The sequence below is a fragment of the Protomyctophum parallelum genome (genome assembly GCF_964188405.1).
Source record: "Protomyctophum parallelum genome assembly, chromosome: 6".
In the NCBI taxonomy this organism is placed as follows: domain Eukaryota; kingdom Metazoa; phylum Chordata; class Actinopteri; order Myctophiformes; family Myctophidae; genus Protomyctophum; species Protomyctophum parallelum.
Window position 1 is genome coordinate 16,249,977 of NC_139701.1, and position 23,702 is coordinate 16,273,678.

A 23,702-nucleotide genomic window follows, 5' to 3' on the forward strand; every position below is an offset into this window, starting at 1 on the left:
TATCCGTCTCACATTTCCCACAATGCATTTCCTCTAAAGAAAGCAATATTTTCATTGGGTGAAATGTGAATCAAATAGGAGAATGGAAAATCGAAATATTCAGTATATTCGCTAAATACCATCATAACATTTGCAAAATATACACATTCAGAATTATATCAATTGATATGAAATAATAATCTAACATAACTATGGTAAATTTATATTGTATTATACATCCTAGCTTCACAAGTTCACATACACTTCAACCAATCAGAAGTCTTGTTGTTGGACCAATGACCATCCGTTCTCAGCAGTAATGGTGGGCATGAGTGTTCTCCGGTCTGCTGCTGCCTTTGCAGCCAGACTGAATCCTCTCAAACATGGAAACAACGCGGCGAATCTGCTGTCCAGGACCATTCCGCGGACAGACAAAGGTAAAGGACACGAGGACAGCTTTCATACTGGGCTGTTTTTAACTTAATGTAGGTTATCTGCCTCCATGACCTTGTGTTGGCTCATTAGCTTGTTGCTAACGATAGCTTTGTTGCTGTCAACAGAACACTACAGTTGGCCGAGTTGGGACTATTGTCCTGCCTTCAGTGTCTGTGATGCTATTTGTTTTCTACCGTTTCTGCATAGTAGCATGTATTATTGCGTGTAATATTGACTACAGCTTTATTCAATTATATGGGTCAAAGACAAGTCCAGACTCCAGACAGTGGTCAGATAAGTGTAAAGTAAGTAGGCTACTATAGGCTATTAAGTAAAAGATTCTTGTGAAATAATCACAACTTCACAAGGGATGAAAGGATCATTAAGTAGCTGCAAAGGAGTACTTTCCAACGATTGTCATAAAATATGATGTGCATGTTTATATTGTTTGTTGCATTTGTCACCCTTGTTTTGCAGTTGCTGTTCGCTGGGGTCATGGAAAGAAAATGTTTGTGGTCAAACCCAGTGACTTCTATGACCGACGGTTTCTCCACTTATTGGTGAGCGTTTGAGCAGCTTTTCAGTTACAAAACATCTACCAACCAATAACTAAATTGCTTGACATCAAGATGATATGTTCCACCTTGTAAACACATAATATAACCTATCAGAAATTATTCTCAGGTCTGTGACCCCATACGATACCTATGCACTCATTGTCATTTATGTATTCTTTATAAGATATACTGAATTGTTGACTGTGCTACTAAAGCATGCATGTCTATCATTCATTGACAATTTGCTGCTGCATACCAAGGCCACAGCACCTAATCAACAGATAACATTAGACATGTACTTAGTGTTCATGTATTTAGAGATGCAGAATTTACATCGTTTCATTGAATGAAATTGCATTTTCTTCCCTACTCTTCTCAGAAATTTTACGTTCTTTTGACTGGGATTCCAGTGGCAGTCCTTGTCACATGTGTGAATGTGTTCATTGGTAAGTAAACATCTTTGTGTGTGTGTGTGTGTGTGTGTGTGTGTGTGTGTGTGTGTGTGTGTGTGTGTGTTGATTTAACTGAAATCCGGAGTGCAATTGTGTGTGTGTTTTTTTTTTAGGTGAGGCAGAACTGGCTGAAATCCCAGAAGGCTATGAACCAGAACATTGGGAGTACTATAAGGTATAGTTTCATTCATACGTACAGTAACTACTTTCAACTTGGTGGCCCAATTCTGGGCATGTCATAGGCAAAAGTCTTAACCCATTCTGACCTGAGATCAGATTCATACGAGGTTTCCGCCGGACACACACTGGTCTGATGAACCCATTCTGACCTGAGATCAGATTCTAAAAATGTCAGTCGCTCTTCGATTTTTCAAAAATAGCAGACCTACAAGCTCGTATCGCGCCACTCGGTGGCGCGATATGAGCTTGTAGATCTGCTATTTTTAAATAGCTAAAGCATAACATGATGCTGACACCAAAATGGGTGCCCGTTCAGAATGGGTTAATTAAAAAAAGAAATCAAAATAGCAGATCACCGTATTGAGTCACAAATCACGATGCATTGTGAGATTAAAGGGCAGTTATTTTAGATAATCCTTGTATGATATATATGGGTTGCGTTTGATACGCATTTATGACACTATACTTAAATGCTGTGAACAGGTATATTGGGTTCAGGAGTCTTTCTATCCTCACCTGGTAGCACTGTGGGAGCCTCTGGTAGTGGGATTCTCTCTTCTGCTCTCGCTATCTCAATCTGTAGAACTGCAATGATCTGTCTTCTACGCTGTACTTTATAGGGTGGCGGCGTGACGTCGTGGCCTGACGTCACGCCACTAACCGTTTCCGTGACAACAGTTACAGTTGTAATATTCTAAGAAATGAATCCACAGAATGTATTCTTAGGGAGGCTGTCACTGGTTAAATGGAAACAACTACAGTACTACACTCTTGCTTGCCGTAATGACAGTAGTCACTATTGTACTTCAATAGTAGTTTGCTGTTATTTAACATTTTACAATATGTCTGCCTTCCTCTATGATTGTAGCACCCTATCACCAGATGGATTTCACGAAACATTTACGACAGCCCTGTCAAAGACTACGAGAAGATGATGGCAGCTATCCACATTGAGCAGCAGAAGGGAGAGATGCGGTGAGTATTATTACCGCAACATTTTGAACACATTACTGACACATTCTGTACAGGGAAAGGGAGTTAGGGTGATTATATCAAGGTATTTTGATTAGATGCACTCTTAGTGACTATGTTCTTTTTTTATGCATTAAAATGACATGTGAAAGAAGGGGGAGAAATATATTACATGGATGATTAGCATAATTACAAATAATTGCATAATTATTTATTTTTGATAATAAAAAATAGAAATATGCCATATCTGCAATTCTGCATCTAAGCCAAAGCTCCACTGCAGCCATTGGGTGTCGCATCAGCGTCAATGCAGGGAATGTTCCCTTTTTAATGAATCATGAAGGGTTCTCCACTGCCGGGTGCCGGCGTTGTGTTGCATTCATCCCCATTCACCCCCAGTTTATTTTTTCGCCATCTGACTCTGAACTGAACGCAACGCAACACAGTAGGTAGAGCTTTGGCGTTGGCCGCCAATAACAATATCTATATTCAAATGTATTTCATAAATTTAAAAATGTGCTCCACGGAGCACAGGTCTGGAGGTTATTTTGGGCCAGCAATGTCCGTCTTGATTTACACAGATTGGTGCAGTTATATTATACCTAAAAACACAAAGGCTGTTATAGGGCCACCGTGTGGCGGATTTGAACATTTTCAAGTTGCATTTCTTACTGGGCCTAGTGGGAATGTGTGTCAAAATGTCACGGAAATTGCACGCTGTGTTCATGATTTGAGGCATTTTGTTCAAATCGGAGCACTCCTGCTAATTTTGGAAGCCAGGATGTAATATCTGAAAGACCCGTTTCATTTAATGACTATAGAGATAATGTGTACCTTTTTGTGTGATGATTGGACAAAATCTGTAGGAGTACTATCAAAAAATGTATTTAGCAAAAAATGGCCTCCTGGTGGCCAGAGGGTCAGTTCTGGCATCCAGGTAGTGTTTGCACAGTTTCACTGAGATCAAGCCAATGATGCCGGAGATTAGCTGAGGAACTGGGGATGGCAATTGAGGACCAGGAAGTCTGGCGTGGCATTATGAAATCCATGATCTCGACCACTGTTGAAAATTGATGATAGTGTGTGTGTGTGTGTGTGTGTGTGTGTGTGTGTGTGTGTGTGTGTGTGTGTGTGTGTGTGTGTGTGTGTGTGTGTGTGTGTTTTCAACAGATTGTCAGAACTGGAGGTACGTCGACAGATGAGGACCAGGGGAGATGGTCCGTGGTTCCAGGTGGAGACCATCGACAAGAGTTTGATCGACAACGATCACAAATCAACACCTGACAATTAAACCAAACTACCCTACTGTCAAATACGTCATTGTGAGGAATCTCACCGCTGTAAATTATTCCGATCTTGCATAAATAAAGTATATGTATCTTGATATTGTGTCTTGCAGGATCTTTACTAATTGTTTGAAAAGATTTAATGGCATTCACAGTTCATGGGTGGCGCCTGGTCAAAGTTCCTGTCCACCACTTCAAAGTCGAGGGGTTTGAATTCTCCATGGTGCTGGCATGGCCGAGCTTCCATGAACACAATAGGGTTTGAATTCTCCATGGTGCCGGCATGGCCGAGCTTCCATGAACACAACAGGGTTTGAATTCTCCATGGTGCCGGCATGGCCGAGCTTCCATGAACACAACAGGGTTTGAATTCTCCATGGTGCCGGCATGGCCGAGCTTCCATGAACACAACAGGGTTTGAATTATCCATGGTGCTGGCATGGCCGAGCTTCCATGAACACAACAGGGTTTGAATTCTCCATGGTGCCGGCATGGCCGAGCTTCCATGAACACAACAGGGTTTGAATTCTCCATGGTGCTGGCATGGCCGAGCTTCCATGAACACAACAGGGTTTGAATTCTCCATGGTGCCGGCATGGCCGAGCTTCCATGAACACAACAGGGTTTGAATTCTCCATGGTGCCGGCATGGCCGAGCTTCCATGAACACAACAGGGTTTGAATTCTCCATGGTGCCGGCATGGCCGAGCTTCCATGAACACAACGGGATTTGAATTCTCCATGGTGCCGGCATGGCCGAGCATCCATGAACACAATTGGCCGTGTTTTCAGGACGGAAGCCAGGCATGGAAGGATTGTTATCTCCTATGGGCTGGGGCAGTGCCTGTCATTTTGGGCCATGTTGAAGGGAGTAGTGTTCCCCCTCATGCACTATATCCTCCTAGTGGGGGCTCATCACTTGCAGGTGAGCCAATAGGGAACATCAGCAGTAGAAATTACATACATGTATTGGGATCTGGCATTTGGATTTGGCATACATTCTTTTTTAATATATTTTTTATCCCACGATTTTGTAACCCATTTTTCACCCCCTGTGTCAATCATCTAATGTGATCCTGGGCATGCAACCTCCTTCGGGTATGGGCACTGATGACGCGGAGGAGGAAACGCGCCGCCAGCACCCACAGCGTCCCGAGCGGGATTTGAACCCAGACCTTCTAGCTGCGAGGCGACAGCACTACCAACTGTGCCACCGTGCCCCATGGAATTGGCATAATGACTAATTTGGGAGAAAAAGGTAAAAATAGTTGGCCAATGGCTGTTGTAATGAATAGGAACATCCACTACAGGTCAGACTTGAGCAGAGTGCCCTGTAGTGAACGCCTTGGTTGCATGGTAGGTAAAAATACATAATGCTGTATTAATGTGTCAATCACTTCCCACCCACTAAAATTATGAATACAAAGAACTGGGCACACCGAAGTGGAAACAATTCGATATTTGATATATTTCAGATAGTTCTGTATAAATTATATACATATACCACTATAAAATGTATTATTGCATGTAGAAGTATTGCTCTTTTTGCACTCATGGTTAAAGGGAGGTGTGCTACGTGTAGTGTTTGTGTGGGTAGCTTAATGAATCATCCTGGGTGGTGGGAGTGGCCCAGAGATATATGCTGGCTGGGCCCATGCAGCTAGTAAAATTACACAATGCGCATCAAATAAGCACTGTTTTTCCGTGTGCAAGACGAGGGTATTCTAAAAACACAATTCGATTTTTTTTGCTGTTAATATTTCTACTACGTCTACGGGGTAGCCCGGGGTTGTAAGTGCGCCCCCGTGCAATATATATTTTTTCAGCGTCACATCCCCCGGGCCGTCGCTGGAGGAATGTCGGGACAGAGTGCTTTAAAAATAGCATCCTCTGCCCTGACTGCCCCGCTGCTCTGGTGACTCCCGGAGCATTGTGGTGCGAGGAGCAGGAATGTGAAGATGGCTGCAGACCTAGGAGAGCTGCTGGTCCCGTACATGCCCACCATCAGAGTCCCCAGAACAGGAGACAGGGTATTCAAGAGCGAATGTGCCTTTTCCTTCGATTCTCCCGTAAGTGTCCTCACCCCCCTCGTCCGATATATGGTTGTTTCTGGAATATGTGTCTACTCATCCCAGTGTGACTCCTGCTTGCACTAACAGTACCAACACGTGAAGTGCTACCTACGCTCGTGTGTGAGTGTGTGTGTGTGTGTGTGTGTGTTTGTGTTCAACATGAGCGTGGGTCTGCTGGAAATAAATAATTAAATCGTTGTTTACATCCCAGAGAGGCAGCATGATGGGGTTTCCTTTGTGAACAGGCCTGACTTCATTCGGGTTTACACTACAGCGAGCAATCGGTTAACACCATATTATATAATAACACCTGCGTGGTCTCACAATCGTACCCTGTTAATTCTGGTTGATCTTAATTGTTAAACCTGAATTCCCTACCTGGAATGCTGACTAGTCGTTTTTGAGAAATCCACGACATGGCATAGTCTGTTATCTGTGAAATTATGCCTAATAATATCGGTGACAGAGTGAAGAGTTTTTCACCTAAAACAACGGTGTGTGGACTTTTCAGCCATACACAGACCGTTTTTGACAGCTTTGAATATGTAAAGGCCTACTCTTATAAAAATGTCTGAATTATTTGAGCTGGAAAATGTGTTATTGTGGTTCACTTGTAGAAACAGATTATCACTGTTCTAGCTTCACATTTAATTCAGTGGATATTTCTTTTAATTAATTTGGCTAAAGCAAAATTTGTGCGCTACAAAACGGTTTACATTATGACAATTTCATTCACCAATTTTAAAGGTGACTCAGCTGCCTGGAGTTCATCATGTCGCTCTGAGGACTGGTTTATTTTTATCCCAGTGCTGTTGAAGCTCATATGTCACCCTGAGCCACTTGAAAGTTTCAAAGTTGTATAGGCTATGGCTGCTATGGTCTAGATATAAGTATGGTAATGTTTATTTTTTATTTGTTTTACCCATTCACATGTAGAATGTTCTGTCAGAGAATTGATTTTATAACTTGGGGGTCTTGAGTATCCTACCTGAAACATCATTTGTAGCTGTTAGTTGTTGCAGGCTGTGTTTTTGAAGTCTCATGAAGTGTTACAACAGTGTAAACACCAGTATCCTGTAATGGTCTTTGTGAAGTGATCTAGGCCAAATGGTAGCCTCGGTACCCACTGCTAACCAGGCTTTTATTTTCATTCAGCCAAATGGTAACGGGATAGGAAGAGGGCACCTCAGTGTTAAATTGTTTTTTTAACTGTTTACATGATTAGAACATGCTTAAACATTCGACAGTTACGGTCTAATCTACTGTATATCCAGTCATTTTGGGCCATAAACAAGAATTTGAAGGATACAATTATGTCTGATAATAATGTACTGTGTGCATCTTTGCATCATGTATTCTTTACATTATATAGTTAAGACCTGTTGTTTCTAATGTTTCTAATGCATATATATTTTTTTTTAAACATTTTGCTCAAAATAGCCATGTTTACATCGAGATGTCCCTAGTGCCCACCTATCCTGACCTGTATCCGCCCAAATAAGACACCTGCAAGAAAGCACTGGCTTATATTAGCGGAATAATTTGACCACTTACCAGGTTGTAAACTGATACAATACCTCTTGTCCAGTGTCCACAATCACAAAATAAACGGGTTCTTTGCCTGCATGGGCACATTTCCCACAAACTAGGTTGAGGACATGATGTCATTATTTGAAATGACTGACTAATCGTAATGTTCACTGCTAGATACAAGAAGACACAACTTGCGATGTTGTGCCAAAACTGAACTTATTGGCTTTTTCTAAGTGGAATCTTCTCTAATTGCAGTCTGTTTATCTTGTCAAACTGCCAGGATGCAGTGTAGTGGGGGATACAGTGAATCTTATGTACAGGCTACTGCCACACATTCTGGGCATATTATAAAATGTTACACGTGTTGTTTATGTTCAAAGAATCATAAGAAATAAAGCCATATCAATTCATACTTTTGGACTCCAGACCCCAGATAATGCATCATTGTAGACTCCCTAGTTGGGACAAATATTTGTAACTGTATTTTCAACTACAATGGCGTGTTGTCCAAACTAAATATAGGACAGACAATGTCTGTCCTAATGAAGAGCAACATTTTGGCAAGTGTCTGACGGTGTGCGGGACTTTTCCTTTGTTTTTTAAAGATACCCTTTTTAATGTAGGCTACATTTCCCTACGCACCTGTCACTAGCCTTCTGATGTGTGCATCAGCCTTTTGCTAAAAAGTCCAAACTAAATATAAATGCTAAAAGTGACAGCCTTTTGTTGAGTGTTCCTTCAAAATCATTGCTGCACGTGCCATACTTGCTAATCATGTATCTAGAATCGATTAATCGCTGTTAAGAAATGAATCAATTAAACGTAATAGTTAATAACTAATCAAATGAATCGAAACCTCTCTGCTTTTGCATGTGATGTGACAGACAAGACATTGCACCTTTTTCATTTGATTCTATTTCTCATACAAAGATGCCATTGCCTGGCCCTGAATCGCAAATGGTCAAATAACTATTTGATTAAGAATATATATGCCTTTTGTATTCTTTCTGTATATCAGCAAAGTGTAGATTTTTATGTTAGACATTGAGGGAAATTAAGATTCTCCATTTTTTTAAATTAATTGCCGATTATCAACTAACCGGTTAATCGATCGAGAAGCTTATCAAAACTTATCAACTATCAATGAATGCATTAATCGATAATTCCCATCCCTAATCACAATGCTTTTGTAGGGCTATCTTCGACTAAATAATTTGTTAGTCGACTAATAGTCATAGAATCTGTCGACAAATTGATTAGCTGATTTAATTGCCAAATGTGTAAATTGCTCATGTATACAATCTTGCATATAGTCTTGGTTGACTAACGAAATGTAGTTAACAAGAATACCTCAATAATATAATGTGCTCTATTATGTCAGGGATGAGTTGGTGTTTTCTGAAGATATTTGTACACATTTGAAATGATCATTAGTAATAGACATGATGATCATGACATGATGATTATTTTACTCAGCTAAAATAATTGTATATGAAGTTCCACAAAGTTCTGTATAAATGTAGCTTTTACTATCAGGAAATTATATTTAAGTTACTGTATATCACAATAAGACATTAAACCCCTCATGATGACTCATTATACTGATATTATATGTATAGACCAGGCCATACATTTACCAGCTTAGTAAATCTCTTTGTTAATGGGTATTCCTGTGTTAAGTTTACTTTTGTATTAAGGGAAACTCGGGTCAAGCCATTACATCTTGTTTGTTTATTTCCTGCAGGAGTCTGAGGGAGGCCTATATGTGTGCATGAACACATTCTTGGGCTTTGGAAGGGAACATGTGGAGAGACATTACCGCAAAACAGGACAGAGTGTGTACATGCACCTCAAACGACATGTCCAACAGGTAAGTGTGTGTGTGTGTGTGTGTGTGTGTGTGTGTGTGTGTGTGTGTGTGTGTGTGTGTGTGTGTGTGTGTGTGTGTGTGTGTGTGTGTGTGTGTGTGTGTGTGTGTGTGTGTGTGTGTGTGTGTGTGTGTGTGTGTGTGTGTGTGTGTGTGTGTGTGCGTGCGTGCGTGTATTGGATTAGAGGTAACATTATATGTTTGCCTCTCAGTGTCAACTCCAGGGTGCTCTTTCAGGCCACTGACTCAGTGATCAACCCACCGCCTACTAGTCAGGCACTAGAGGCATCCTCTGAAAGTCTCTTGTTCATTTTATAAATTAAATGGAGAGGCTGCAGATTTCCACTGAACCCAGATAGTCCATAGGCCAGATGCCTCATTATCGGATATCGTTTCCATAAAAAGGGACAATGTGATTTTTGTATTGCTACATATCTGTAGTTTATTAAATGATGTGATAGCAATGTCAAAATGGCAGCTGATTGACTTGTTTTCGGCCCTTATCTGATATATGATGGAAATAATTGTATGGTGAATGGCATACCGGTAACTAATAATGGGCTGATTTGTATGATTCTGCCATCAAAGTATAGGTTTTCTGGGGTGCTGAGTTGATTTATGAGGTGACTGAAGCAATTCAAGTGCAGTGTCATGTGTCAAAGATACAATGTCACGGTCATTTTGGATCCAAAATGTCCTATAATACTACACTAAACCTTTTGGACTTCTTTAGATCACGTTTTCACCGGAAGCAGTAGATTAACTCACAGGTTGCGGAAGAGCATACTCTAGGCTATCGTAACCACTGAAAACATCAAATGACGTCTATTGATGTCAATGGCAGTCTGTGTGTTGGATTTAAAATGACGTAGATGTCAATGGCAGTCAATTATATTGAACTACGCAACCTCTTCCTCATTAGAACTGTCCTGTTCAATTGTATAGGCACTGACTTGATTTGCACAGTTCTGGAGTTTGCAGACATCTCAAGCCATTGCTGCTGAGACAACTGCAGTTAGGAAGCTTGCATACTTGTGCACATTTACAGGCCCAAAACACAAGGAAACATCCCAAGTCTGGCCAAGTTGTTTGAATGTCTCCTGAACACCTGGGTTTTTACCAGATGCTATGCAATAGCAAGCTGAGTCTATAATCGATGTGCAAGCTAGTCCAGTAGTCCTCTAGTCCTGTAATCCAGCTGGTTTTCTCATTGGCCGATGTATGTGCACACCACAACTCAGAACACAATAGTTCCGCCTTAAGATAATTTTGGTTCCTACCTAAACTACTGCGCTGAAACTGTCACAGAGGCAGTTGTAGCGGACCCCCGCAGATAATAATAATGCAGCTGGTACTGGATGTGGCACTCACAGTGTCACATCCTGTAAATGAATTATGTGGTTTTGAATAATCAGAGTATACGCCTAAAATGGTATTCAGCCGCCCTTCTGAAACTGCTATCACACATTTTATCAATCCTGGATGTCAGACGAACATATCTCACAACGATATCTCACCCGGCCCAAGGACTAAGAGAGCTTGGTGTCCCATATGCTCCCAGGTCTTGTGTGGCTAAGTATGAAATTATGCTTACAGTAAGTGCTTAATTGATTATTCCATTAATCAACACAGTAATCAATAGAATAATCGATAGATGCAGATAAAAACATTTCTTATATGAAATCGTTTTCCTGCCCATTGGATATTATTCTCATCAGATTCCTAAAAAAGGTATTGCAGATAATTTACCCAAATATTTTGTGTATGATAAATTGATCTCTGTACACACTGGCATGCTTCCTTCTAGCCATAAAAGTGCAATAACTAGTTCAATAACTACCTAAGAAGTTGATGCTGGACGCTGACATTTAAACCAATTAATAAGCTTCCATTTTATTATCCATAATTTTAGAAAAGTAGAACTACTCTGGAATGATGCAAGTTGGTTATGAATGCCCCACCCGTTGTCAGAGTACCAGTATGATGTCAGTACTATGATGTCATATTGATCAGGGTAATTCACATATTGGCATTTGTGAAATTGTTCTTTTTTGGAGATCCATTGAATCACTGCCTCATGTCCTCGAAGATACGCACGCTGAATTTCAAGTTGATCGGTCAGGTGGTTCTCGAGTGAGCATAGCGATTTGGGAAATGTACTGTAAAATCTGATGCTGTTGATGTTAGTAAATGCCTTTCTTTTAAATAAATAATTGTCTTAAGTGACAGGGTAATCCTCATCCAATCCTCATTCATTTGGCTCACAGAAAGAGGCCCTTTAAATGTTTCAGAAGCACCTAATGTATTACTTAAATAGACTCAAATGAAATAGCACCAACCATGCAACAATACTTTTATTTTTGTCACCATGTCACAGTTAGGAATTTACACAAAAAGCTGAAGCCACTTTTTGACATCGACATACTATGTTTTTAAATCCCCAAACCAAACAACCTGTGGAGGGCATAACCAATAACCATGGCATTATGACATTAAGTAATATAATCTGATTAAATCCCGACTGTAAATTACAATACTTGCCCTTTACTTGCATAACACTGAAAGCAACAAACCCCTAAACCAGAAACCACAGGTTATCAGTTAAAAACAAAGAAGGCAATAGCTGCTTCCTCATTGGTCCTAATTGGTCCCCCACACAAACTTCCCTCTGTAAAGTGCTTCTATTTTCATGCCTCGATCCGGCCAGAAACAGCTGGTCACATTCTGCTGGCTCCTGTGTCTCTCATGTTTTTTCCCATGTGTGCGCTCAGACCAGAGTGTGTCAGCATTCTCTGTTGGTCTGTCTGTCCATCCGCCTCCGAGCCTGTTGCTCAATTGATGGGCAGCCACCTGATGCTGATTGGATCAGAAGCAAAGCAGTCAGTGGCATTGGGTTGTTTAGTCTCCAGACACTGCTTTGGCAGGTTCTATGGTGGTGTGGTACAGTGCTTCACGTCTATTAATTTAAATTATATACATATATTATGTGTCACTGTCAGTTCATAAGGGTGTATTGATAAGTACGTTTTTGATGGCAGACCTGAGACTGTTTAGCAATCGATTTTATTGCCGCCCCACCAGACAACAACCATAGTATTGAGCAACAGCAAAGTCAGAATGCATTGATAGCATAGACTGTAAAATGGAAAGAGGAGACGACTGGCAGAAGGCAACACACATATCGTTGCTGTCGGGCAGACCTTGTACTGTATGTCTAAAACTCTAAAACGGTTACCTTACAGGAAATGGAAAGGAGGACCTGTGGCCCAATGCAGTTATTATTTAATCAAGTTCACTTGTTGATACCTTTCATTGGTTCAAATATTTATAAAAAACACAGACAGTCTCTAACCACTTCCAGCCTGACATCATCATCATTTTGTGCATGTCATTTACGCAAAATCTGTCAACAAGTTTGAAAAAGCAGAGGTTCTGGCCGCTATGCGTCCCTCCCTTGTACACCTGTCTGTCCCGTTGTGTCCTTGTTGTGCCCATGGATATGTCTACCTGTGTCCCTTGTATCCCCCATATATGGAGATCTCTGTATCTGTCAGTCCTTGTTTCTTTTATGCCCATATATGGAGATCCCTCAGTATATACCCATATACATAATATACAATAATCAGCGGTTCTGGACGATGCGATGCGAGAGTGAAGTCTAGCTAACACCAACTCGGGACTCCTGAATCATTGCCCTCTACACTCACCTAACATCAGCGTCTTGAGCTCTCCAGTGTTGTGTTAGCTAAGATGTCACACGTGTCAAGTGGTGTGCTTCTTGCCTTTCCTGGCTTTTCCCTGGTTCGGCTCCCTGAGTGTTACAGTAGTTAGTTAGTTAGTAGTTAGTAGTTAGTTAGTAGCCCTGCCAGGCTGCCAGCCTCATCTTTCTCCCTCTGACTTTATCTGTGGGTCAGCCCAACCGCCGACTGGTCCAAGCTGAGGGCTTGTAGATCAGCTATCGTTGCTACTTTAGCGTCAAACCAATGTGCAACAAACTATAAAGTAGGGCTTAAATGGTTGAGGGATGACCAACAACAACATTAACTTATGACAAATGAAAAACTTGAAAGATGGAGATACAAGGTTTCTGACTGACAGCAATGGCATTGATATGTATTTCTTTTGTGGTGCAGACTTTTGGAAAAAAATCCCACAGGGGGGACCCACAGGAACGCACCCAGGGTGCCGGGCCGGTTCCGGCGTGACGCCCCGCGTCCGAAACGGTTGAGAAATGACAGAGTTACCGTGTGGGGGTCCCTCTACTGTACCCTCTACTGTACTGTACTGTACTGGCACACCCGAAATATATATATACGGTTAATATGTGTGTGTGTGTTAGGTTGCGCACAGGTGGTGAAAAACAACCATGCTGTTTTCGTGCTCAGACCCACCCACCCAGCCACCCACTCAGCCACCCACACACATAGCTCCGTAAGGGAGTGGTTGCACCACTCAAAAAATCACACACAAAAGTAATAAAGACCCCTGTCGTTAGGTTGGCCTTAGACCTTCTTGTTTTGCTCTTCCTGAATTTACTGTGGATTATACCAGGGACTAGTTGACTTGGACTTTAGCTCTTCTTGAACCACCCGCAGACTATATGCACCTTAAATAATGTTGCACCTTGAATAACGTTGCATCTTTCTTGAATAATGTCCTGTGCCTGCACCATATGTATATACTGTAGAATGCACAGTACACAACAGTACACAGTGGCTGCTATGCTGCTCATTGCTCAGTGCTCACGCACCATATATACACACACCATGTGTACATTTATTTTGTGAGAAAAGAGACCCCTTGGTTGTACAGCCTGTAAATAAGATAAGAGAGACCCTACAGTTGTGCCGTTTTTATAACAAGCTTGTACATTTCTGAAGCTCTTTACTTGTACTTTTTGTGGTAAAAGTGCTCAAACTTTCTTCTTTCCTGCCTTGATTTCCTACCCCCAACACCCTCTCTTTGTTTCCCTTCTTGTTTTTCTTGGAAAGAATGACACGATGGGAACTAATTAACTATGCATAAAAACGAATTTCACACACGTTCTTACTTGTACAGCTGTGATGTGATTCTGATTATGAATCTATTTAACCAATGTTTTGGAAATGTGTGTAGTCATGATGCTAACCATACATAGCCTCCATTCTAGACCACTGAACTGCTTGCCCTCCTCTGATTAGTCTGAGCTTCTCCTCTTGTCTTTTGCCCATGGTGTGATGGGGGTTTCCCCTTGCCTTGTAAACTGACCTGGTGAGCACTGAGCAGAACATGTAGCATCTATTTCAAACAAAATGACTATAGCATCAGGACTCTCTAAATGTACTCATATGGCACTTCATGTCATTATTTCTTAAGATTATTTTGAAGTGTTCTACTGCTCCATTGAAGTTTCTCTTGTGTTTCCTACAGAAATCCACAGGTGCTGCAGGAGGCACCATCCCCAGAAGAAGAAATGGGAAAGTGTTTCTAGGTAGGTAGTCCTCCGGCCTGCAAAACAGACAGAACTGGACTCCTTGTCGTTAGTGTGGCTGTTTCTGCTATCTTTGTTCTTATCAAAGTCCAGAACAAGAAAAACTGTTCTGTCTCACTTTAGCTCTTTTTGCATTGCTATATGGAACAGCAAGCTTGCCCAAGTTATTTTTCCTGTAAGCTATTGATACTATAGCAAACACTGCAGCAGGAAATAAAGTTGGACTGAATGCTTATATTCCACAAGTTTAACAACAGCATGTTTGTTTGATTATTTTCATCTGTATTCAGGATGATTGTACAATCACAATTCTCCATTAGTCTCTATTGTTATTGTTTTTGTTACACTGCCGTCTCCTTGCTCAAAGCAACAGATATTTCCCATGTGGAGCCCCCCCCCCACCCCCTCCTTCTCCTCTTGTGGTTTAAATATAGCCCATTTATTTGTATATATGCGGTTGGTAACGGTCTAAATTCAAAGTGCCACATGCCCAGGCTGGCCCACTCCCCTCCTGCTTGGGTTGGTGGGGGTTTACAGTGCCTCCCAGCTGCCACCGCCCGTCAATGCCCCGTCCCAGCCTAGCCTGACACACTTCTGCCACTGGCAGCCATGACGCAGGCCGGCTCAGAGGGGACCAGGTGTCTCTCTCTGTCTCAACGACAGCATGACAGTCTGACGGCGTAAAGGATTCCTTCCACTGAGGCTCCATTGATGGAATACACATTCAACATCCCTGTTTTCTAATCTCCTGGCACTTGGCGTTCTGTTGCCGCCACAGTGAACTGTATATTAGGTCAAGTTGTTCATATTAAACCCTGAATCAGACCGTCGGAATTGGAAGTGACACGGTTTCTCTGGACTCTGGGGATCTGTGATGGTTTCTTGTTGGCCTCCATTTTGAATCTTGTCTCCCATTCCATGTCAGTCACTCCTATTAGTCATGATGATGAGACCAACTGCTGTATTTGTGGCATCTCCGTACCAGTGTGATGATCTAATCAGCAAGTTGGGGCTTACTTTGGACGTCACCAGGAAACCAGAGGACACAATAACAATAACACCCCGGGGGTTCACAGACCATTACCTATGGTTCCTCATGAGTCATTACACAATTTTGGTTTGCAGTAAAGATTGGACAGCTGTATATGGAGATTGATCTTGAGAACAGTCCCTTTGCCCTATGTCATTCCAAGCCAATTTTACTTTTTCAATTTTTGGGATCCATGATGAGGCATGACCTATCTCATAGAAATGTGCACCATTTTCATGTAACCCTTTCATGTCATCTCAATAGCCTTGGTCTTTTTCAAAGATCATAATGAATAATGTTAGGTGTGTGGATAGGGGTCTAGTAGTAATTGTGGTGGCACACACACTATTCCCTGAAAGTTTGTTACACACGGGTGTGTGACGAATAAACAATGCAAAAATGTGTATATTTTCATATAGATTGATTGATCTTGTTTCAAAGATTTGTCGCTTCATGGCCATCGCCATGTAATATTCGTGTTTGGTGTGAATGTACTCATGACACCAACACTCACAAAACATATATTTTCGGGCTAATTAATTGCAAAAAAGAAAAAGAAAACACCTTTGACTGGACAGTCAAAGATTAAGGTTTCTGAAGTATACTTGAGCAAGACAACAAACATTACCTGCTCATAAATGCCTAAAATGTAGTATTTTTAACCAATACTATTGTCACACATACTATTGTGTATAGTTTGTTGATGTCCGGCCAAATTTCCAGCATAGATGTTTAGTTTAATACTTGTGTCTGTCCTAGCTCCTGTTTGTTTTTTAATATGTCCCATGCTGTACCTATTTCACACTTGCCCACCCTGGAATGAGAATGAGATGCCCTAATTTGTGATAATTTTCTTTGACCATCATGGCAAGGTTTATTCTAGTGCTATTTTTCCTTGCCATGTGGGGGGGTCTAAACTGTGGTCTTGTTTTGCTGTGTAGCCCAGTAATGCTTTTGAGACAGTAGCAGTGATTAAGGGCAAATAGTTGTACCTTGTCTTTCAATAAATGTTCATGACCAAATCTCTATGTTGAGGATTATCTCAATGCATGTTGTATAGTCCAAGAATCCATCTGTTAATTGGTGAATCATTAGGACTGATATGGAATGAAATGGTCTGTTGTCACCTGGTGACATTTTCTGATCTACAAGCAAGCACACAACTCTGGCTCACAACAAATAGTTGTGAGCTTGTAGATCTGCTATTTTCACTATTTTGGAATTGTTTGGAAAATCTTTACACATAGGCTACACGTGTGTTTGTGTTATATGATCAGAGCCTTAATTTAGGCTCTAAAGACTAAACTTAAAAAAAAAAAATGTTTCACATTAGAACAGTTCTAGGCAATATCAATGGATGGGGTATTTTAGCGTCAGTGCAGTCTACTGTCAAACTATAACCATGAATGTGTGCTTCTTCCCTTGAAGATTTAGAGCTAAACCGTGACTTTAACGGAGAAGACTATGAGTATGAAGATGTGGCCAAACTCGTCATATTCCCAGACCATTTCGAGATCCCTTTACCAAATATTGAGGAGCTGCCTGCATTGGTTAGTGAATTGGTGCTGTCCAGGCATGTGTGTGTTTGTATTATTATTTTGCACCATGTCCTCCATAGAAGGGCAGCCAAATCATTAGTACTAATTTCAGGTGCACTTACTTTTAAATACTTAACCCTTCATCCTGGTTGTGAGGGGAACATTTGGCAAAAATTGCCAAAGATGTACCACAGTGTCAAGTTTTAGAGGGAAACACTGGTGCACTACACATACAGTATATGGATATACAGTATGCACACTTACAACTTTAGGCTCAATGTTGAATATACTGTAGATCCATACTTATACCGTGCACTTGTGTTTTTGTTTTTGTACATTGTCAACTTGTGTGCTATTCTGCTTTTGTTTTCCTATGTGCCGGTGTTGTGCTGTAATGCTTTTGGTGCTATTTTTAAGCCCCTCTCTTTTGTGCAGCATGTGTTTGTGTGGGATACTTCATCTTGGCATGCAGTGTGTATTTCATAATGCCTGGATTTTTGTTTGAAGTTTTGTGCATGCATTATTTATTGTATTGAACGAAACTTGTGTTGACGTTATTCATAATTCATGCCAACACCTGAGGTCTTTTCCTGGGTATCATGCAAGCATTAAGCCGGTTGTGCTTGATTTGGATTTATTTGAGATCGTTGTACATGTTGCTGCTGCTTGCTTCTTTGTTTTCCTCTGCAGTGCCATAGATGTCTTTCCTTCCAGCAGCTTATAGGTTGTGGTTTTATCAACATTTGTGACTATGCTTCACTCTTCCCCTCTGTTAGACCACCCTTTGCTCATGCTTCATGTTGTCACTGTCCCAACAAAGGGACAGTATTGTGAAAAAAGCTTTATTAACGTATGAACATTTTGCAAAGAGAAGGAAAGTCCAAAGGCTGAGGCACTCAAGAGTTCTGGTGAAACAAAAGTTGAAAAACCTTTGTTAGAGCATTGCTGTGTATTTCAGGAGGAGCTTTCACCGTCAACCACTTTAAACAATAGATCTCAGCCTGGATCTAAAAGGCTACAACAGAACTGACTTAGACTTTTCTTTTAGTTGGATGTCTTTTTTTGTTTTACGGCTTGTATTTATTTATTAATAATCTATAGTTTATACCACTTTTACTAAAACACTTAATGTCACAATACACAGTACACACCAGGAGCGACGCAAATATACGATATGACAATTTATCGCGATGATTTCACACCAAACCTTTATTTTCGTGATGTCTCCATTCATACAGGTTATTTGCGCTGAAATTCTCACCTTGTTTCGAAAAATAATTACGTTGCTTCATCGCCTCATTATAATCTGCGCATGTTCTCATAACACAAACAGCAGTTTAACTGAATGTGAATTAATCACGTGAAATAAACGCTACTAGTGTTTACGGACCTTTAACGTTCAAAAATCTGTTCCACTGTCCAGGTGACGATAGCCTGTGATGCGGTGCTCAATTCACCATCGGCCTACAAGAAGCAGGAGCCAGAGTCATGGGATGAGGACATTCAGGTATCCAAACACGCTAGAAGTCTCAGACAGCAGGAGAACGGAGTCCGGATCCCACCCAGGTAAGAAACGCCACATTCTTTTGGGGTGAACTGATCCTTTAAGACACCTCAGGTTGAGTTTTATGATCACCTTTCACCAAATGATCAAGATCACACGAGTGCGCCATAACTCTGATGATGTTATTGGACAATGGAAATTACCTAGGTTTCATGCAGTTATGTAAATAGATACCTGATACTGTAGATAATTTATCTTGGTTCTGTTATGTGAACACATATATGACTCTACATTATGCCTCTACTAACTCTACAACAGCCACACAGCTGCAGACATTAGGGTCAGCTGAGGCTCTCAAAAATGTAACCTCTCACCAAGAGCTCAACGTCCTTGACCTATTTTGACATATATATGTTATTCTTCATCATTGCGATGGTGTTGAGTGAGAAGTCAAATGTCAGCGATTAAAATGGAAAGATTCTGTCTCTGTGCTGCCAGTGGCTGGAAGTGTCAGAAGTGTGAGATGAGGGAGAACCTTTGGCTGAACCTGACAGATGGAGCAGTGCTCTGTGGGAAATGGTTCTTCGATGGCAGCGGGGGAAATGGCCATGCCTTGGATCACTACAGAGAGAGCAACTTCCCTCTCGCCGTCAAACTGGACACCATCACCCCAGATGGAGCAGGTGTGTGAACTTATCATGAAAAAGAAGGCTTATCACGGGTACCATCCATAACAACTATGTATACATGCAGTAGAATATGTATACATGCATAGTTTAAAGGTCAGTCGAAGTGCAATAAGATATCACAGCACTGGCTGCTTAATGTTGGAGATCTAGGAATTGAAAGGTTATTATAGGTTGCATCACACTGAAGTTAGTATATGGTTGCATCATACTGTGTATTTCTCTCACACTATAGAGCGTCGCAGTCCCGCCCCCTCGAGAGACCCGGAAAATAAATCCCCGTTCATTTTCCTCATAGACTTTTCAGAAAGTATTTAGTTAAAGACGTTTACGCCGCGGACAAAGCCAACTCTTGTCGTGACAAATCATGACAATAAACACAATGTTTTGGGCCAAACAAAGAATTAGAAAGTAGAAAAAACGGCAGGTTACAACACTTTTTGTTTTGTTTTTCTTCTTTGTAATTATTTGTTTGGTCTAAAATATTGTGTTTGTTGTCATGATTTGTCACGACTCGAGTTGTCTTCGTAGTCGTACGACGCTTAAAAGGTCTTTAAATAAATACTTTTTGAAATGTCTATGGGAAAAATGCATTGGGATTTATTTCCTGGGCCTGGTGTCGTCATGAAAGGGGACGGGACTGTGACGCTCTATATACAAGGCATACACAGTGGGTAACGTTTTCTAATTCCCTGCAGATGTCTATTCATTTGAAGAGGAAGAAGCAGTGCTGGATCCCCATATATCAGAACACTTATCACACTTTGGAATAGACATGCTACAGATGCAACAAAAGGTAAGTTGACTTGTGTTTGGGTAAATCAGCTTCAAGGGTAAGGCGTGCTCAACTCAAATGAGGTAGTCTTGAGTAAACTGGGTACAGATTCTTGACAATACGTAAGGAAGAAACATCTGCACACCAATAGACGAATAGACACGTTTCGGCACATAGACCTTCCTCAGTCTTACTCGTTATGCTGAGGAAGGCTTACGTGCCGATACAAGAACATCCTCTTGAGTAAATAAGATGGCTTTGTACTAGGGATTTCCCGTTTCTTTGCTCCCGGTCCGATTCCGATCATTTGAAAATGACGTGATTGGCCCCAATTGTCCGATTACAGACATTAAAATGAAAACCCTTGTGGAATGGCCCTTTTCAGACATAATAATCAAGGGGTTTGGGGCTAATATGTGTACCAAAGGAGCCCAAGGCCCCTAGAAAGACTTCACAACCACCTCTCTCCTCTCGCTGGCCCTTTTCAGACAGAGAATGGCCATCACACAGACAACCATGTGCGGCAGCGGGTCAGTGAATGGGAAGTGATCCAGGAGTCGGGGATGAAGTTGAAGCCAGTTTATGGCTCTGGTTACACAGGAGTTAAGAACCTGGGAACCAGCTGCTACGTGAGCACAGTCATGCAGGTCCTCTTCAGCATCCCAGAGTTCCAGAGGATGTGAGTATATACGGCCCTCACGTTTAGGGGGACATTTTTGGTTGAATTATTGATTAATTAATTGACGGATTTAATACAATTTTAGTAATTGCTTAGTGATGTACCATGTAGAATGTGCTGGTTTTGCTCCACCAAATTGTGAATGCTAAACATTTTCTAAGATGTCAATGATCTTGACAACTCAAATTACAGTATTGAACTGTACAAATGTATGTTAATATAGTCCAACCAGGGAAACTCCCCCCTGTCAGGTGTAAAGGAGCAACTTGGACACTCAGGCATGAAGGAAGCATGAGTCCCCCATATATGGGGACTAGGTTGGTGGAGGGTGTGTAGAGCCCAGGATCACATTAGATGATTGACACAGGGGTGAAAAATGGGTTACAAAATCGTGGGATAAAAAATATATTTAAAAACCTATATATAGTCCATCTAATCAGTCAGCAGCCGTTCAAGTGTTTCTTTATATATTCTTTATACATTGCATTGGAAAAGATGAACTGGAATGATATATTTTGCAAAAAGTCTTTATGGTTGTGTGAAGTGGTGCACATTTTGGGAGTTGTTGTGATGACTAGGAATGGAAACATCTTTGTCGAATAAATATTAATGAGAGACATTGTCTGCTGTGACCTTGCCCAGTAATAATAACGTTTATTGCTGATGCCTGGGTGTGAAATAACTAAATTATATTCTATGTTCAAGTTGTCCATTTGTTAATTTCACCTGCATCATAGTCACCACTATCAGATGTGTGTGTGTTAGTAACTTCTCAGTATCACCACACAGTCTTTCCAAGGGTTTAGCATTTCCATGTAGCCTCACATGTGCTCTATGTGAATTTGTTATTGGATGTATTGTGTATTTTCAGGTATGTGGGAAGTCTTCAGAGGATATATGACTACTCACCCCTTGACCCCACCCAGGATTTTGCCACACAAATGTAAGCGATTCTAACATTACATAACCCCATGCCGTAAGATGCAAACATATCATGATTTGAAGAGTAACTGAAACACTTTATTATGACCAATGCATTAATGATGAATAAATGTTAGCTTTTAATTTTGTGTTCTAGAGATTCATATACAGATACATTTGCAAAAGTTAAGTCTGTAATCTCAATCCAGTTATTATTGGACAACCAGTAAATACATGGTACATTTTGTAGCAAGGTGATGTCTCTCAGCTGCATATGTCGAAAGCCAATGCTTTTGCCAAGATGAAAAGTGAGAAGGGTCTTTTGCATGGCAGGAAATAGATATTAGTCGTTGAGCCACAAACAATGTCATCATGTCCTCAAGCTTGTTGGTGGAGAATCTTGTTTAAGATTGTCAATTTGTCACTCTGCTCTGCTCATCTTAGTGGGCCATGAATTTACAAGATGAGAGATAAGTTATTTTGCTCTCTGACAAGCAATTACATTGGAAACATGATTGAATCATGTTTTGGCAAAATTATATTCCAAGCAATTTTTGCTGGTCATTGGTTCAGATGGTTCAGAGGCACACTATCCATAAGGTTTTCTGTAGGACTTTGGAATGTAATCATCCAGCGTGCGCAGGCACGCACTACGCGCGCACACACACACACACACACACACACACACACACACACACACACACACACACACACACACACACACACACACACACACACACACACACACACACACACACACACACACACACACACACACACACGCACACACACACACACACACACACACACACACACACACACACACACACACACACAAAGACAAATTACTTACTCTTCTAATTTGTATATGTGTTCCCTTGTCCCACAGGGCTAAGCTAGGCTATGGACTACTCTCAGGCCAGTTCTCCAAACCCCCCATGAAATCTGAGCTCATTGAACAGGTGATGAAAGAAGAATACAAGGTATTAGACTCGGTATGTCGAGATCCTAATCTGCCTCTATAAACAACAAAATGTCTGTAAAAACTGAAGGTTTTAACTCTGTTTACAATCATTTCAAATGTTACTCGTAACATTCTCCTCTACTGGTACCCAATTTCTACAAGTTCTGAATCTGGGAGATTGAGATCATGCAGTGTGCATGCATGTGTGTGCGCTTGTGTGCGTAGTACGGTTTAAAAACCAGTCAGATTGAAAAGATAGTGCTCGGGGGGCCCCCCTGTCAAAGACGTCTCGAGTACCGAGACTCGGGGGTTGATTAAGATTATATCCCTATCGGTACATAACTCGGACAGCGTGAGTAGACTGAAGGTGACTTCGCAACGCTCACACAGCGACTCGATCACTTTAGCTCACTCATCCGTTGGTGCTTCTCGTGGCTCAAGTCACCTTCAGGCAACTTCAGGCAGCGAGAAACCGAGTGCACCTTTTTCAATCGTACTGTTACATATATTGTAACAGAGAACTTGTAGTGACAGTTTCTGCATGTCCCTCTCTGCGAAATAAACAAAGTCCTCTCCGCTGCCTTGATTCCAAAATGGGCCCAGGTGTGTGCACTGCAGCCTCTCGTCTTAATTAGATTGGCAGCGGTTGAAGCCAACAAGAGCGAATGCAGGCAGTGCCAGGCACCTATCACCATGCCTCTCACCCTGTCACCCCTCTATACAGTGTATATATGATGCCCCAACTTACTCTTCTCCCAGTTTCCGTTCTAGATATTTAAATTATAGATTTGTTTACAGTGTAT

At 41.3% G+C, this 23,702-nt stretch overlaps 2 protein-coding genes across 4 annotated transcripts in view; both read left to right on the forward strand.

The window, feature by feature from the left end:
• The first annotated feature begins 261 nt into the window (after window positions 1–261).
• On the forward strand, window positions 262–3,959 carry ndufb5 (NADH:ubiquinone oxidoreductase subunit B5). Its single transcript, XM_083767802.1, has 6 exons — window positions 262–416; window positions 892–974; window positions 1,351–1,417; window positions 1,537–1,598; window positions 2,472–2,578; window positions 3,746–3,959. Exons 1-6 carry the CDS (start codon window positions 299–301, stop codon window positions 3,864–3,866), a joined length of 558 nt encoding a protein of 185 aa, XP_083623928.1. The 5' UTR covers window positions 262–298; the 3' UTR covers window positions 3,867–3,959.
• Window positions 3,960–5,768: 1,809 nt separating this feature from the next.
• Window positions 5,769–23,702, forward strand: part of usp13 (ubiquitin specific peptidase 13) — a 45,303-nt gene continuing 27,369 nt past the window's right edge. Inside the window, exons 1-10 of one of the 3 annotated variants that reach the window (XM_083767721.1) lie at window positions 5,769–5,929; window positions 9,210–9,335; window positions 14,742–14,802; window positions 17,261–17,382; window positions 18,794–18,936; window positions 19,373–19,557; window positions 20,259–20,356; window positions 20,824–21,014; window positions 21,886–21,957; window positions 22,825–22,930. In XM_083767721.1, coding sequence (XP_083623847.1) covers window positions 5,819–5,929; window positions 9,210–9,335; window positions 14,742–14,802; window positions 17,261–17,382; window positions 18,794–18,936; window positions 19,373–19,557; window positions 20,259–20,356; window positions 20,824–21,014; window positions 21,886–21,957; window positions 22,825–22,930 — 1,215 coding nt within the window. In that variant the 5' untranslated portion in view covers window positions 5,769–5,818. The remainder of the gene's footprint in view (window positions 5,930–9,209; window positions 9,336–14,741; window positions 14,803–17,260; window positions 17,383–18,793; window positions 18,937–19,372; window positions 19,558–20,258; window positions 20,357–20,823; window positions 21,015–21,885; window positions 21,958–22,824; window positions 22,931–23,702) is intronic. The other 2 variants (XM_083767722.1, XM_083767723.1) reach the window with 2 other exon arrangements.